The following is a 15,184-nucleotide window of genomic DNA, read 5'->3' as shown; positions in this document are numbered from 1 at the left end:
ATTCTGGAGTAACATGCTGGGGCTGTAGCACCATATCCAAGGGTCCTCGGAAGGGACGACTCCGGTTCAGCTCTGCAGGGGTGACTCCAGTGGACTCTTGCACAGCAGAATTCAGGGCAAATCGAAACTCGTGAAGGTACTTGTCCCAGTGTTTGTGCTTGGTCCCTACATAGGAAGCAACCATTGTCTTCAAGGTTCTATTAACCCTCTCTGTGAGGTTGGTCTGTGGGTGATAGGCAGTGGTAAACTTCTGTCTCAGGTTCCATCTTTGGCAGGTCTCCTCAAAGAGATCAGAGACGATTGGGGAACCTCGGTCAGACAGGATGTAATCAGGCACTCCCCAGCGAGTCAGGATCCCGTTCATGAGGATGTTAGAGACGGTCCTCGCTGTGGCCTGACAAAGGGCAAAGAGCTCCACCCACTTGGAATAGTGTTCAACAAAAACAAGAATTTACACATTCTGATTTTAGCTTCTAGGAAATGGACCCATCAAATCCACTCCTAACATTTCCCAAGGTTGGGTAACCACAGTTTGCTGCAACTTGCCAGCTGGCTTTTTGCCTTCTGGTTTGTACATTTGACAAAACTGACAGTTTCAGATGTGTGACTTCACATCCATGCCCAGATCTGGTCATGGATGTGTAATACAGTACAGTAATGCTTGTAACCGCTTATAGGTTTTGAACCTGCCCAAATTACCAGCTAACGGGTCTTCATGGAAATGTTGCAGCATTTGAAGGTGTGGAGGTTCAGGTATGTACATTTTGGTAGAGTGTTCTGTGAGGTAGTTGTACAACACGGTAGACTTTGTCTTAAATGATGGTCAGCTTTGTGGTAGGATTGACCATCTTTTCTCCATCTTCCAGGATAGTCTGGTACAAAGCCTGTACTTCTGGATCATCCTGTTGGGCCTTCCATATGGCTAAACAGGGCAGTAGCACATGTAAGATGAGGGCCAGTGTTACCACCAGCAGGAGCTCTGGATAAGGCATCTGGAACAGTGTTGTACTTTCCTTTCTTTGATTCTACAGCAAAGGTGAACTCTTGCAACTGTAGAGCCCATCTACGGTTTTAATTGGAAAAATGCTTCTCACTCTGCTTGTGTGGAAACCAGTAGCAATTGTGTGCGATATCAATCTGGACACCACTGAAGTACATGAAATCAATTCCCAACACGACAGGAAAAGCAAGGGTCTTGGAATGTAGAATAACAGAAGGAATCAAATAGGAGTGGTTACACAGTCGGAACTCTACCTCACTCCATCCAAGACGTCGTTTAGCCCCACCGTCAGCCAGATATAGAGGACCTTCTGTCCATGGCTTCAAGTTGTATTGTGGACCTTTATCCTCCTTCCACAGCTTCTCAATGAGCAGTGTATAGGATGACCCGGTGTCCAGGATGGCTTTTTCTGTCCAAGGGCCTTTGGACAGAGGTAACACCAGTTGGTGCGGTATTGACTGAAAGGAAGGGGATATGTCGATAGGTGGGCGTAGGAAGTGACTGTTGGGGTTTCAGCTCTGGTCAAAGCACCTGGAGTAGGATGGTCGTTCCTGCGAAGGGAGTTAGGTGTGTTGGCCTGTTGTGATTTGTTGTACGGTTTGTGGTTTCTGGAAGGGTTTACTTGATACTGATTTGGACATGTAGCCGAAGAATGTCCCTTTTTCCTACAGCTCCAACAGAACACAGGAGGGCTCTTGGCTGGAGACTCTGGCTGTGGTTGATGGTCTGGCTTGGGTAACTGTTTGAGTGTCTGTTTCTTTCTCTGTTTGTATTGCTGTTGGCATTCTCTGTCCTTGAACTGCTGTCCCAGTCGAACCAGTCCATCTACAGTGCTGACTCTTTCTCTGAGTTGACTGGATAGTAGAGGGTTGATGTTCCTCAAGATCAACTTAATGACCTCTTCCTCCTCAATGCCAGATTTCCACCATCTGCACAGGTAGTGGTAACCGTATGCAAAGTCACGGATACTCTCTCTCTCTGCACTCGATTCCTGACTCTGTCTGCCAGCTCATCTGTGTAGTCCTCAGATGGAAATGCAGAGGAAAACTTTGCCTCAAAGCCAGCCCAGGAGGTAGTGGTGAGGCGTGCCATGTCCCACCAGTCTCGAGCTGTCCCATGCAACACATTCCTTAATGTGGCAAGGAGTTCTTTGTCAGCCAGGGGATTGAGGGCAAGAACGTCATGACATCTTTCCAGATACATTAGTGGATCAGTATTGTCATCCTTTTACCCCAAAGGTGGGAAATTGCAATTTAATGGGCTTCGCCCCCACATGACATCTACTCAAATCACCGTGAACAAGAGAGCTAGGAGGGATTGAGGAAGTAGAGGGTGATGGAGTTATCAGACCATGAAAATGAACACCAGGATGCATCCTGCAGGGAGTGGCTGCAGCATAGCCTTGTCTTGGCTGTTCTGCCAGCTTGGTCCTCAGTGGTCTGAACAGAAGTGGACACCAGAGACGCTCTGTGCAAGTTGTGCCTAATGGATAAGGCACTGGCCTTCTAAGCCAGGGATTGTGGGTTCGAGTCACATCTGGGGTGCCATTTTTTCTGTAACGGTTTTGACTTGAGGTTATTGTTTGTAGGGCTGTCAGGTAGGTTATGCCTACCACAGAAAATTTAGATTTCTCCTTTTCCAACACTATCAAGAAAGCAGGTCCTACAGGCCCTAGTTCTGTCACACCTGGACTACTGTTCAGTCGTGTGGTCATGTGCCACAAAGAGGGACTTAGGAAAATTACAATTGGCTCAGAACAGGGAAGCACGACTGGCCCTTAAAAGTACACAGGGAGCTAATTTTAATGATATGCATTTCAATCTCTCATGGCTGAAAGTAGAAGAGATATTAACTTCATCACTACTTGTTTTTGTAAGAAGTGTTGACAAGCTGAATGTACCAAGCTGTCTGTTTAAACTACTAGCACACAGCTCTGACACCCATGCATACCCCACAAGACATGCCACCAGAGGTCTCTTCACAATCCCCACGTCCAGAACAGACTATGGGAGGCGCACAGTACTACATAGAGCCATGACTACATGGAACTCTATACCACATCAGGTAACTGATGCAAGCAGTAGTATCAGATTGAAAAAAAAAAAGGTAAAATACACCTTATGGAACAGCGGGAACTGTAAAGAGACACACACAAAGGTACAGACACACACACAAGCGCTAGCACACACACCCTACACACACGTACATTGTGATATTGTTGTATGGTGGTATTATACATTTTGTATTGTGGATATGTAGTGGTATAATAATGTTATATGATGTACTGTTTTATATTTTGTTTTATATGTAATGTAATTGCCTTAATGTGTTTGGACCCCAGGAAGAGTAGCTGCTGCCTTGGCAACAGCTTGTTGGGGTTTATTTCCTTGTTCCTTGTCAATTATTGGCTCATTGGTGAAATTAGCATTATGACAATATCTTTAATGAAATCATTCAAAACCTTTATTAATGCAATTGCAGACAGAAGTTGACAACAGGAACATAACGCATGTTTCCTAGTAAGTTCTGCATTAAAGAAAAGGTCCCATGTTATTTTATCTAACCCGAAGTCCAGCCCTCGTGATCAAATCAAATTTCAAATCAAATTTATTTATATAGCCCTTCTTACATCAGCTGATATCTCAAAGTGCTATACAGAAACCCAGCCTAAAACCCCAAACAGCAAGCAATGCAGGTGTAGAAGCACGGTGGCTAGGAAAAACTCCCTAGAAAGGAGTGCTTTTTTTTAGAAAGGAGTGATGTCACTGCCTACGTCATTGTCTTTTACTCATGAGACCAAAACCATGCCTACACAACTATATAAACAAGGCTTTTAGTGTGTTATCTAAAAGCTTAGCAGTAAATGTCCAAGTTGATTTATAGTGGAATGTCTGACTAGTCTTCTATCTCTTACACTCCCCTGCAGAGTTCTGTCTTCAGTCACACATTTCTCAGATAGTTTCTTCATAAGAGGCAGAGAGCCTAGAAAAGTGCTGTGGAACAATATTAAACCTCATAATGTATATATATTGTTCATCTGTAGTCTAGGACCCTATAAATGTAAGGAGGGAGGGGTCTTATAACCCCTCCCCTTCTATTAATACAACATAAGCATAGTCAATTATTCTAATACATCAATCATTTGGTACAGCCTCAATCATGACCCCTAGGTGAACTCCTGACAATCTAAAAGGGGATCCCTAATGAATACAAAACAAAAGACTGACATTAGGAGTTTGTGTTCCTCTGCTTGTTTTCTTAGCTATTTTATTTTACAATAGCTGTGCAATCAATCACACAGTGACCACACATTCTAATCCTGCCCCACCCATCCTATTTTCAAAACAGCTCCAGTCTATTAAGGTGAACTGAAGGAGAGACCGTCTCCCCAAAGGAAAAGCTTATCAGTGCTAATGCTGTGAAAGCACAGATTGTTTAGCTGGTGGGTTGAATCCACAACCAGAACCTGTGGTGGTTTTAAAAGATAAAGTGGTCTTTGATCCGCCACACTCTGCCAGGCTGGGCATGCATGATTGACACCAGCTCTATTTAACTGTTGTTGCTAAACAGAAACAAGCATCTTACATGGATATATTTCGTTGTCAATGTTTTGTTCCAAATGTAAAAACATCTGTAGTTGAGTGAAGTGTTGGGCAAACCGTCAAGGCTGGGCAAACCGTCATAATTCTGGACAATGACATTGGGGGTTGTGGTCAGATTATGTCCAGAGACGGGGAGTCCGTGGAAGATCCGTGTCCAAGTCTGTCTGTCTGTCTGTCTGTCTGTCTGTCTGTCTGTCTGTCTGTCTGTCTGTCTGTCTGAATGAATCAATGAATCAATGAATCAATGAATCAATGAATGAATCAATGACTGATGTGATTGACATCAGTGACCTATAATCTCATCTAATCCGTAATTTAAATTTGGCCACTCCAAAGCACAATTTAAAGTAGCAGATTGTGGTGAGCTGTATGTGACAGTGTGGGATTGAAAATGTCCCTGGATAGTGATGAAGTGTCATCTCTCCCGTTCATCCTCTTACTGATCTGACCCATCTCTCTCTCTCTATGCCTCAATCTCTATGCATATCTCTATCTATGCGCCGCTCTCTCTATGCAGCTCTCTCTACAGTGCCTTGCAAAAGTATTCGCCTTGGAATTTTTCCTATTTTGTTGCATTACAACCTATAATTTAAATCTGTATTTTATTTGGATTCCATGTAGGACATACACAAAATAGTCAAAATAGGTGAAGTGAAATGGGAAAAAAAATACTTATTTCAAAAAATTCTAAAAAATTTAAAAACTGAAAAGTGGTACGTGCATATGCATTCACCCCATTTGCTATGAAGCCCCTAAATAAGATCTGGTGCAACCAATTACCTTCAGAAGTCACATAATTAGTTAGATTGCACACAGGTGGACTTTAAGTGTCACATGATCTGTCACACGATCTTAGTGTATATATACACATATATACACCTGTTCTGAAAGGCCCCAGAGTCTGCGGCACCATGAAGACCAAGGAGCTCACCAAACAGGTCAGGGACAAAGTTGTAGAGAAGTACAGATCAGGGTTGGGTTATACAAAAATATTAAAACTTTGAACATCCCACAGAGCACCATTAAATCCATTATTAAACATTGAAAGAATGTGGCACCATGAAGACCAAGGCGCTCTCCAAACAGGTCCGGGACAAAGTTGTGGAGAAGTACAGATCAGGGTTGGGTCATAAAAAATATTCAAAACTTTGAACATCCCCTGGAGCACCATTAAATCCATTATAAAAAAATGGAAAGAATGTGGCACCACAACAAACCTGCCAAGAGTTGGCCGCCCACCAAAACTCACAGACCAGGCAAGGAGGGAATTAGAGAGGCAACAAAGAGACCAAAGATAACTCTGAATGAGCTGCAAAGTTCCACAGAGGAGATTGGAGTATCTGTCCATAGGACCACTTTAAGCCGTACACTGCACAGAGCTGGGCTTTACGGAAGAGTGGCCAGAAAAAAAGCCATTGCTTAAGAAAAAAATAAGCAAACACATTTGGTGTTTGCCAAAAGGCATGTGGGAGACTCCCCAAACATATGGAAGAAGGTACTCTGGTTGGATGAGACTAAAATGTAGCTTTTTGGCCATCAAGGAAAACGCTATGTCTGGTGCAAACCCAACACCTCTCATCACCCCGAGAACTTCATCCCCACAGTGACACATGGTAGTGGCAGCATCATGTTGTGGGTATGTTTTTCATCGGCAGGGACTAGGAAATTGGTCAGAATTGAAGGAATGATGGATGACGCTAAATACAAGGAAATCTTGAAGGAATCCTGTTTCAGAGGTTCACCTTCTAGCAGGACAATGACTCTTAGCATTAGAGGTTGACCGATTAATCGGAATGGGCGATTTAATTAGGGCCGATTTTCAAGTTTTTATAACAATCGGTAATCGGTATTTTTGGACACCAATTTGCCGTTTTTTTGATTTTAATTGAAATTTTTTGTAATTATATTTTTTTTTAGCTTTTTTTTTACACCTTTATTTAACTAGGCAAGTCAGATTAATTAAGAACACATTCTTATTTTCAATGACGGCCTAGGAACGGGGGTTACTAACTGCCTTGTTCAGGGGTAGAACAACAGATTTATACCTTGTCACCTCGGGGATTCATTTTTGCAACCTTCCGGTTACTAGTCCAACGCTCTAACCACCTGCCTTACATTGCACTCCACGAGGAGCCTGCGTGGCAGGCTGACTACCTGTTACTCGAGGGCAGCAAGAAGCCAAGATAAGTTGCTAGCTAGCATTAAACTTATCTTATAAAAAACTATCAATCTTAACATAATCACGAGTTATCTACACATGGTTGATGATATTACTAGTTTATCTAACGTGTCCTGCGTTGCATATAATCGATGCGGTGCCTGTTAATTTCTCATCGAATCACAGCCTACTTCGACAAACGGGAGATGATTTAACAAGCGCATTTGCGAAAAAAGCACTGTCGTTGCACCAATGTACTTAACCATAAACATCAATGTCTTTCTTTAAAATCAATGCACAAGTATATATTTTTAAACCTGCATATTTAGTTAATATTGCCTGCTAACATGAATTTCTTATAACTAGGGAAGTTGTGTCACTTCTCTTGCATTCCGTGCAAGCAGTCAGGGTATATACAGCAGTTTGGGCCGCCTGGCTCATTGCGAACTGTGTGAAGTCCATTTGTTCCTAACAAAGGCCGTAATTAATTTGCCAGAATTGTACATAATTATGACATAACATTGAAGGTTGTGCAATGTAACAGGAATATTTAGACTTAGGGATGCCACCCGTTAGATAAAATACGGAACGGTTCCGTATTTCACTGAAATAATAAACGTTTCGTTTTTGAAATGATAGTTTCCGGATTCGACCATATTAATGACCAAAGGCTCATATTTCTGTGTGTTATTATGTTATAATTAAGTCTATGATTTGATATTTGATAGAGTAGTCTGACTGAGCGATGGTAGGCAGCAGCAGGCTCGTAAGCATTCATTCAAACAGCACCTTCGTGCGTTTGCCAGCAGCTCTTCGCAATTCTTCAAGCATTGCGCTGTTTATGATTTCAAGCCTATCAACCCCCGAGATTAGGCTGGTGTAACCGATGTGAAATGGCTAGCTAGTTAGCGGGGTGCGCGCTAATAGCGTTTCAAACGTCACTCGCTCTGAGACTTGGGAGTGGTTGTTCCCCTTGCTCTGCATGGGTAACGCTGCTTCGAGGGTGGCTGTTGTCAATGTGTTCCTGGTTCGAGCCCAGGTAGGAGCGAGGAGAGGGACGGAAGCTATACTGTTACACTGGCAATACTAAAGTGCCTATAAGAACATCCAATAGTCAAAGTATATGAAATACAAATCGTATAGAGAGAAATAGTCCTATAATTCCTATAATAACTACAACCTAAAACTTCTTACCTGGGAATATTGAAGACTCATGTTAAAAGGAACCACCAGCTTTCATATGTTCTGAGCAAGGAACTTAAACGTTAGCTTTTTTACATGGCACATATTGCACTTTTACTTTCTTCTCCAACACTTTGTTTTTGCATTATTTAAACTAAATTGAACATGTTTCATTATTTATTTGAGGCTAAATTGATACTAATTATGTATTATATTAAGTTAAAATAAGTGTTCATTCAGTATTGTTGTAATTGTTATTATTACAAATAAAAACATTTAAAAAATCGGCCAATTAATCTATCGGCTTTTTTGGCCCTCCAATAATCGGCACCGTTATCGGCGTTGCAAAATCATAACCGGTCGCCCTCTACTTACAGTAGCATACAGCTAAAGCAACAATCCAGTGTTTTAAGGTGAAACATTCAAATGTATTGGAATGGCCTAGTCAAAGCACAAACCTCAATCCAATTGAGAATCTGTGGTATGACTTAAAGATTTCTGTACACCAGCAGAACCAATCCAACTTGAAGGAGCTGGAGCAGTTTTGCTTTGAAGAATGGGCAAAAATCCAAGTGGCTAGATGTGCCAAGCTTATAGAGACATACCCAAAGAGACTTGCAGCTGTAATTTCTGCAAAAGGTGGCTCTACAAAGTATTGACTTTGGGGGTGGTGAATAGTTATGCACGCTCAAGTTTTCTGTTTTTTTGTCTTATTTCTTGTTTGTTTCACAATAAAAAAATATTTTGCATCTTCAAAGTGGTAGGCGTGTTGTGTAAATCAAATGAGACAACCCCTCCAAAAATGTATTTCAATTCCAGGTTGTAAGGCCACAAAATAGGAAAAATGCCAAGGGGGGGTGAATACTTTCGCAAGCCACTGTATGCGCCTCTCTCTCTATGCGCCTCTCTCTCTATGCGCATCTCTTTCTATGCGCCTCTCTCTCTAAGCGCTTCTCTCTCTATGTCTCTCTCTCTCTCTGTCTCTCTGTCTCTATGCCTCTCTCTATTTATGCCTTTCTCTATCTCTCTCAAATTCAAGCTGCTTTATTGCCATAAAAAATATTGTGTCAATATTGCCAAAGCAGCAATGTATACAATATACATTGTAATAAAATTATAAAGCATAACAAATAATAATATACAATGGTAGTAAATAATAATATAAAATCACAACAATGAAATGGTAACAGTCAGTAGTAGAAATGTAATAAATATAAAAAGCTAAACATGGAAAATGAAACTATAACTAACTAACTAACTAACTAACTAACTAACTAACTAACTAACTAACTAACTAACTAACTGTCATCCTTACCATCATCATCATTACTACCACCACCATCATCATCATCATTACTACTACAACTACCACCACCATCACTAAACTGCTATCATTACCAATACCCCTATAATACCCATACCACTACTATTTGGAATGATAATCACAACAACAACAATAATAGTAACAACAATAATACTAATAATAAGAAAGTTAATATTTACTATGCAGATGTTATTATTCAATATCTCTCAGGCTATGGCAGGCAAATACATATTTGGCTGCAAGAGGAGCCATTGCTCCTTCGCCTATGAGTATCTTTAGTGTTTCCTCTGGCTTTAAGTTAAAATGTGGATTAAATGTGATCATTTCTGTGAATAATGAATATCTTGGTGAGGAATATTTCTCACAGTAAAGGAGAAAGTGCATCTCTGTTTCTACCTCCCCTGTCGTGCAGTGACCACATACACGCTCCTCTTTGGTTAGCCATGTCTTTTTACGTCTGCCGGTTTCTATTGCCAATCGGTGGTCTCTCAGCCTGTACTTGGTAAGGATATGTCTCTGCTTCGTATCTCTGACAGAGTAGAGATAATCAGCCAATTCATATTCTCTGTCTCTCTCTCTGTGCCTCTCTCTCTCTCTCTCTCTACGCCTCTCTCTCTACGCCTCTCTCTATGCCTCTCTCTCTACACCTCTCTCTCTCTATATATACAGTTGAAGTCGGAAGTATACATACACTTAGGTTGGAGTCATTAAAACTTGTTTTTCAACCACTCCACAAATTTCTTGTTAACGAACTATAGTTTTGGAATGTCGGTTAGGACATCTACTTTGTGCATGACATAAGTTATTTTTCCAACAATTGTTTACAAACAGATTATTTCACTTATAATTCACTGTACCACAATTCCAGTGGGTCAGAAGTTTACACACACTAAGTTGACTGTGCCTGTAAACAGCTTGGAAAATTACAGAAAATGATTTCATGGCTTTAGAAGCTTCTGATAGGCTATTTGGCATCATTTGAGTCAATTGGAGGTGTACCTGTGGATGTATTTCAAGGCCTACCTTCAAACTCAGTGCCTCTTTGCTTGACATCATGGGAAAATCTAAATAAATCAGCCAAGACTTCAGAAACAAAATTGTAGACCTCCACATGTCTGGTTCATTCTTGGGAGCAATTTCCAAATGCCTGAAGGTACCACGTTGATCTGTACAAACAATAGTACGCAAGTATAAACACCATGGGACCATGTAGCCGTCATACAGCTCAGGAAGGAGACGCGTTCTGTCTCCTAGAGATAAACGTACTTTGGTGCGAAAAGTGCAAATCGATCCCAGAACAACAGCAAAGGACCTTCTGAAGATGCTGGAGGAAATAGGTACAAAAGTATCTATATCCACAGTAAAACAAGTCCTATATCGACACAACCTGAAAGGCCGCTCAGCAAGGAAGAAGCCACTGCTCCAAAACTGCCATTAAAAAAAGCCAGACTACAGTTTGCAACTGCACATGGGGACAAAGATCGTACTTTTTGGAGAAATGTCCTCTGGTCAAGATGAAACAAAAATAGAACTGTTTGGCCATAATGACCATCGTTATGTTTGGAGGAAAAAGGGGGAGGCTTGCCAGCCGAAGATCTCCATCCCAACCGTGAAGCACGGGGGTGGCAGCTTCACGTTGTGGGGGTGCTTTGCTGCTGGAGGGACTGGTGCACTTCACAAAATAGATGGCGTCATGAGGAATGAAAATATGGTGGATGTATTGAAGCAACATCTCAAGACATCAGTCAGGAAGTTAAAGCTTGGTTGCAAATGGGTCTTCCAAATGGACAATGACCCCAAGCATACTTCCAAAGTTGTGGCAAAATGGCTTCAGGTCAACAAAGTCAAGGTATTGGAGTGGCCATCACAAAGCCCTGACCTCAATCCTATTGAAAATTTGTGGGCAGAACTGAAAAAGCACGTGCGAGCAAGGAGGCCTACAAACCTGACTCAGTTACACCAGCTCTATCAGGAGGAATGGGCCAAAATTCACCCAACTTATTGTGGAAGGCTACCCGACATGTTTGACCCAAGTTAAACAATTTAAAGGCAATGCTACCAAGTACTAATTGAGTGTATGTAAACTTCTGACCCACTGGGAATGTGATGAAAGAAATAAAAGCTGAAATAAATCATTCTCTCTACTATTATTCTGACATTTCACATTCTTAAAATGAAGTGGTGATCCTAACTGACCTAAAACAGGGAATTTTTTACTAGGATTAAATGTCAGGAATTGTGAAAAACTGAAAAATAGCATTCTAGTTTGCTCTGTTTTTTAAAATTAATTATTTCCAATGTATCAAGTAATTATCTTTTTGTTTTCTCATAATTTGGTTGGGTCTAATTGTGTTGCTGTCCTGGGGCTCTGTGGGGTGTGTTTGTGTTTGTGAACAGAGCCCCAGGACCAGCTTGCTTAGGGGACTCTTCTCCAGGTTCATCTCTCTGTAGGTGATGGCTTTGTTATGGAAGGTTTGGGAATCACTTCCTTTTAGGTGGTTGTAGAATTTAACTGCTCTTTTCTGGATTTTGATAATTAGCGGATATCGGCCTAATTCTGCTCTGCATGAATTATTTGGTGTTCTACATTGTACACAGAGGATATTTTTGCAGGATTCTGCATGCAGAGTCTCACTTTGGTGTTTGTCCCATTTTGTGAATTCTTGGTTGGTGAGCGGACCCCAGACCTCACAACCATAAAGGGCAATGGGTTCTATAACTGATTAATGTAGTTTTAGCCAGATCCTAATTGGTATGTTGAATTTTATGTTCCTTTTGATGACATAGAATGCCCTTCTTGCCTTGTCTATCAGATCGTTCACAGCTTTGTGGAAGTTACCTATGGCGCTGATGTTTAGGCCGAGGTATGTATAGTTTTTTTGTGTGCTCTAGGGCAACGGTGTCTAGATGGAATTTGTATTTGTGGTCCTGGCGACTGGACCTTTTTTGGACCACCATTATTTTGGTCTTACTGAGATTTACTGTCAGAATCTTTGCAGAATATCTAGGTGCTGCTGTAGGCCCTCCTTGGTTGGTGACAGAAGCACCAGATCATCAGTAAACAGTAGACATTTGACTTCAGATTCTAGTAGGGTGAGGCCGGGTGCTGCAGACTTTTCTAGTGCCCGCGCCAATTCATTGATATATATGTTGAAGAGGGTGGGGCTTAAGCTGCATCCTTGTCTCACCCCATGGCCCTGTGGGAAGAAATGTGTTTATTTTTGGCTTATTTTAACCGCACACTTGTTGTTTGTGTACATGGATTTTATAATGTCGTATTTTTTTCCCCCAACACCACTTTCGATCAATTTGTATAGCAGACCCTCATGCCAAATTGAGTCGAAGGCTTTTTTGAAATCATCAAAGCATGAGAAGACTTTGCCTTTGTTTTGGTTTGTTTGTTTGTCAATTAGGGTGTGCAGGGGGAATATGTGGTCTGTTGTATGGTAATTTGGTAAAAAGCCAATTTGACATTTGCTCAGTACATTGTTTTCACTGAGGAAATGTACGAGTCCGCTGTTAATGATAATACAGAGGTTTTTCCCAAGGCTGCTGTTGACGCATATCCCACGGTACATTTACATTTACGTCATTTAGCAGACGCTCTTATCCAGAGTGACTTAGAAATTGGTGCAATCACCTTATGATATCCAGTGGAACAACCACTTTACAATAGTACATCTATATATTTTTTTGTGTGTGTGTGTGTGGGGGGGGGGGTTAGAAGGATTACTTTATCCTATCCCAGGTATTCCTTAAAGAGGTGGGGTTTCAGGTGTCTCCGGAAGGTGGTGATTGACTCCGCTGTCCTGGCGTTGTGAGGGAGCTTGTTCCACCATTGGGGTGCCAGAGCAGCGAACAGTTTTGACTGTGCTGAGCGGGAACTGTGCTTCCGCAGAGGTAGGGAGGCGAGCAGGCCAGAGGTGGATGAACGCAGTGCCCTTCTTTGGGTGTAGGGACTGATCAGAGCCTGAAGGTATGGAGGTGCCGTTCCCCTCACAGCTCCGTAGGCAAGCACCATGGTCTTGTAGCAGATGCGAGCTTCAACTGGAAGCCAGTGGAGTGTGCGGAGGAGCGGGGTGATGTGAGAGAACTTGGGAAGGTTGAACACCAGACGGGCTGCGGCGTTCTGGATGAGTTGTAGGGGTTTAATGGCACAGGCAGGGAGCCCCGCCAGCAGCGAGTTGCAGTAATCCAGACGGGAGATGACAAGTGCCTGGATTAGGACCTGCGCCGCTTCCTGTGTAAGGCAGGGTCGTACTCTGCGAATGTTGTAGAGTATGAACCTACAGGATCGGGTCACCGCCTTGATGTTAGCGGAGAACGACAGGGTGTTGTCCAGGGTCACGCCAAGGCTCTTAGCACTCTGGGAGGAGGACACAATGGAGTTGTCAACCGTGATGGCGAGATCATGGAACAGGCAGTCCTTCCCCGGGAGGAAGAGCAGCTCCGTCTTGCCGAGGTTCAGCTTGAGGTGGTGATCTGTCATCCACACTGATATGTCTGCCAGACATGCAGAGATGCGATTCGCCACCTGGTTATCAGAAGGGGGAAAGGAGAAGATTAATTGTGTGTCGTCTGCGTAGCAATGATAGGAGAGACCATGTGAGGATATGACAGAGCCAAGTGACTTGGTGTATAGCAAGAATAGGAGAGAGCCTAGAACTGAGCCCTGGGGGACACCAGTGGTGAGAGCACGTGGTGCGGAGACGGATTCTCGCCACGCCACCTGGTAGGAGCGACCTGTCAGGTAGGACGCAATCCAAGAGTGAGCCGCGCCGGAGATGCCCAACTCGGAGAGGGTGGAGAGGAGGATCTGATGGTTCACGGTATCAAAGGCAGCAGATAGGTTTAGAAGGATGAGAGCAGAGGAGAGAGAGTTAGCTTTAGCAGTGCGGAGAGCCTCCGTTTAAGGGATATGGTTAATTTAATTTGCTCGTGCCACTCCTGTCCGATTGAGTCAGATGTTAGAGGTGCTAATATGCTGTTCTTCCTTCACCTTCCCCCTCAGGGTAACATCATGCGCAGTACCGAGATGAGGGGGCGAAGGAGCATGTGAAGATGTCCCTAAAGACTGCTAAAAGTAAGCTCCCCCCCGCTGCTTCCTTACAGGAGTTGTTGTCAATACACATCTGCACAAACAAAACTTTAATCAGACATTTAACTCCTGTCTTCATTTGTGGTAGTTGTACTTGAAATGAAAAACATGTTTTCTTTACTTTTCTTTTTATAGAAGGTTTACAGTATTTGTACAACTCTAGCCTGGTACAGTTGCATTCTTTCAATTCACTCAAGCTTTTGGTAGTTGTAGTGTTACACAATAACATCCTTGTGTTATTGCTCTCACATACCGTGTTTTGTCCTATACAGTACATTATTAATTCCATTGTACATACTCCATTGTACATAAGACACATTCCAAGCCTGTCATGTATAACCAGATGTTCCTGGATGTGTTATGATCATCATACAGAAACACACAGCTTGGCGCTGCCTTGATCTGGCCTTTTCATTTGCTCTTAATTTTAGCTTTGACAGAAAACACTGGCCTTGCCTTCAGAGCCGGGTGCTTGCTTTTGTCATTTACACCTTTTTCAGCTCAGCTCATTTCAGTTTGACTAGCTGCTGTGTTGAAAATGAAAAGCCAGTCCAAGGTTTCTCTGGCTCAGTTAATGGCAGTACCAAAAAGCAGATTCAGCTCGATGGAGACCATGTTTAGTTTGGCACTACATGTTTGCCTTTACCGTATAAGTAGCCATTTGTATTCCTGGAACAAATGTGTGAGAAGTATGTCTTTGAGCTTGAGGACTGCCCTCCCTCCCTCCCTCCCTCCCTCCCTCCCTCCCTCCCTCCCTCCCTCCCTCCCTCCCTCCCTCCCTCCCTCCCAAGCCCCTGTACATGTAGACCACTGTCTGGGC

At 42.7% G+C, this 15,184-nt stretch overlaps 1 protein-coding gene across 4 annotated transcripts in view; it reads left to right on the top strand.

The window, feature by feature from the left end:
- LOC106612963 (CMP-N-acetylneuraminate-beta-galactosamide-alpha-2,3-sialyltransferase 4) overlaps window positions 1–15,184 on the top strand; it is a 56,753-nt gene that overhangs the window by 16,750 nt on the left and 24,819 nt on the right. For 3 of the 4 annotated variants that reach the window (XR_006771186.1, XM_014214690.2, XM_014214691.2), the window contains one exon: window positions 14,278–14,349. Coding sequence is in view for 3 of the 4 variants with exons in the window: in XM_014214690.2 (XP_014070165.1) it covers window positions 14,328–14,349 (22 nt within the window). In the remaining variant the exon portion in view is untranslated. Of the gene's footprint in view, window positions 1–730; window positions 754–14,277; window positions 14,350–15,184 lie in introns of those variants that run through there. The other variant, XM_045724667.1, reaches the window with a different exon arrangement.

This window comes from Salmo salar, chromosome ssa09 (assembly GCF_905237065.1).
Source record: "Salmo salar chromosome ssa09, Ssal_v3.1, whole genome shotgun sequence".
Lineage (NCBI taxonomy): Eukaryota > Metazoa > Chordata > Actinopteri > Salmoniformes > Salmonidae > Salmo > Salmo salar.
This window is presented reverse-complemented; position numbering and strand designations above follow the sequence as displayed.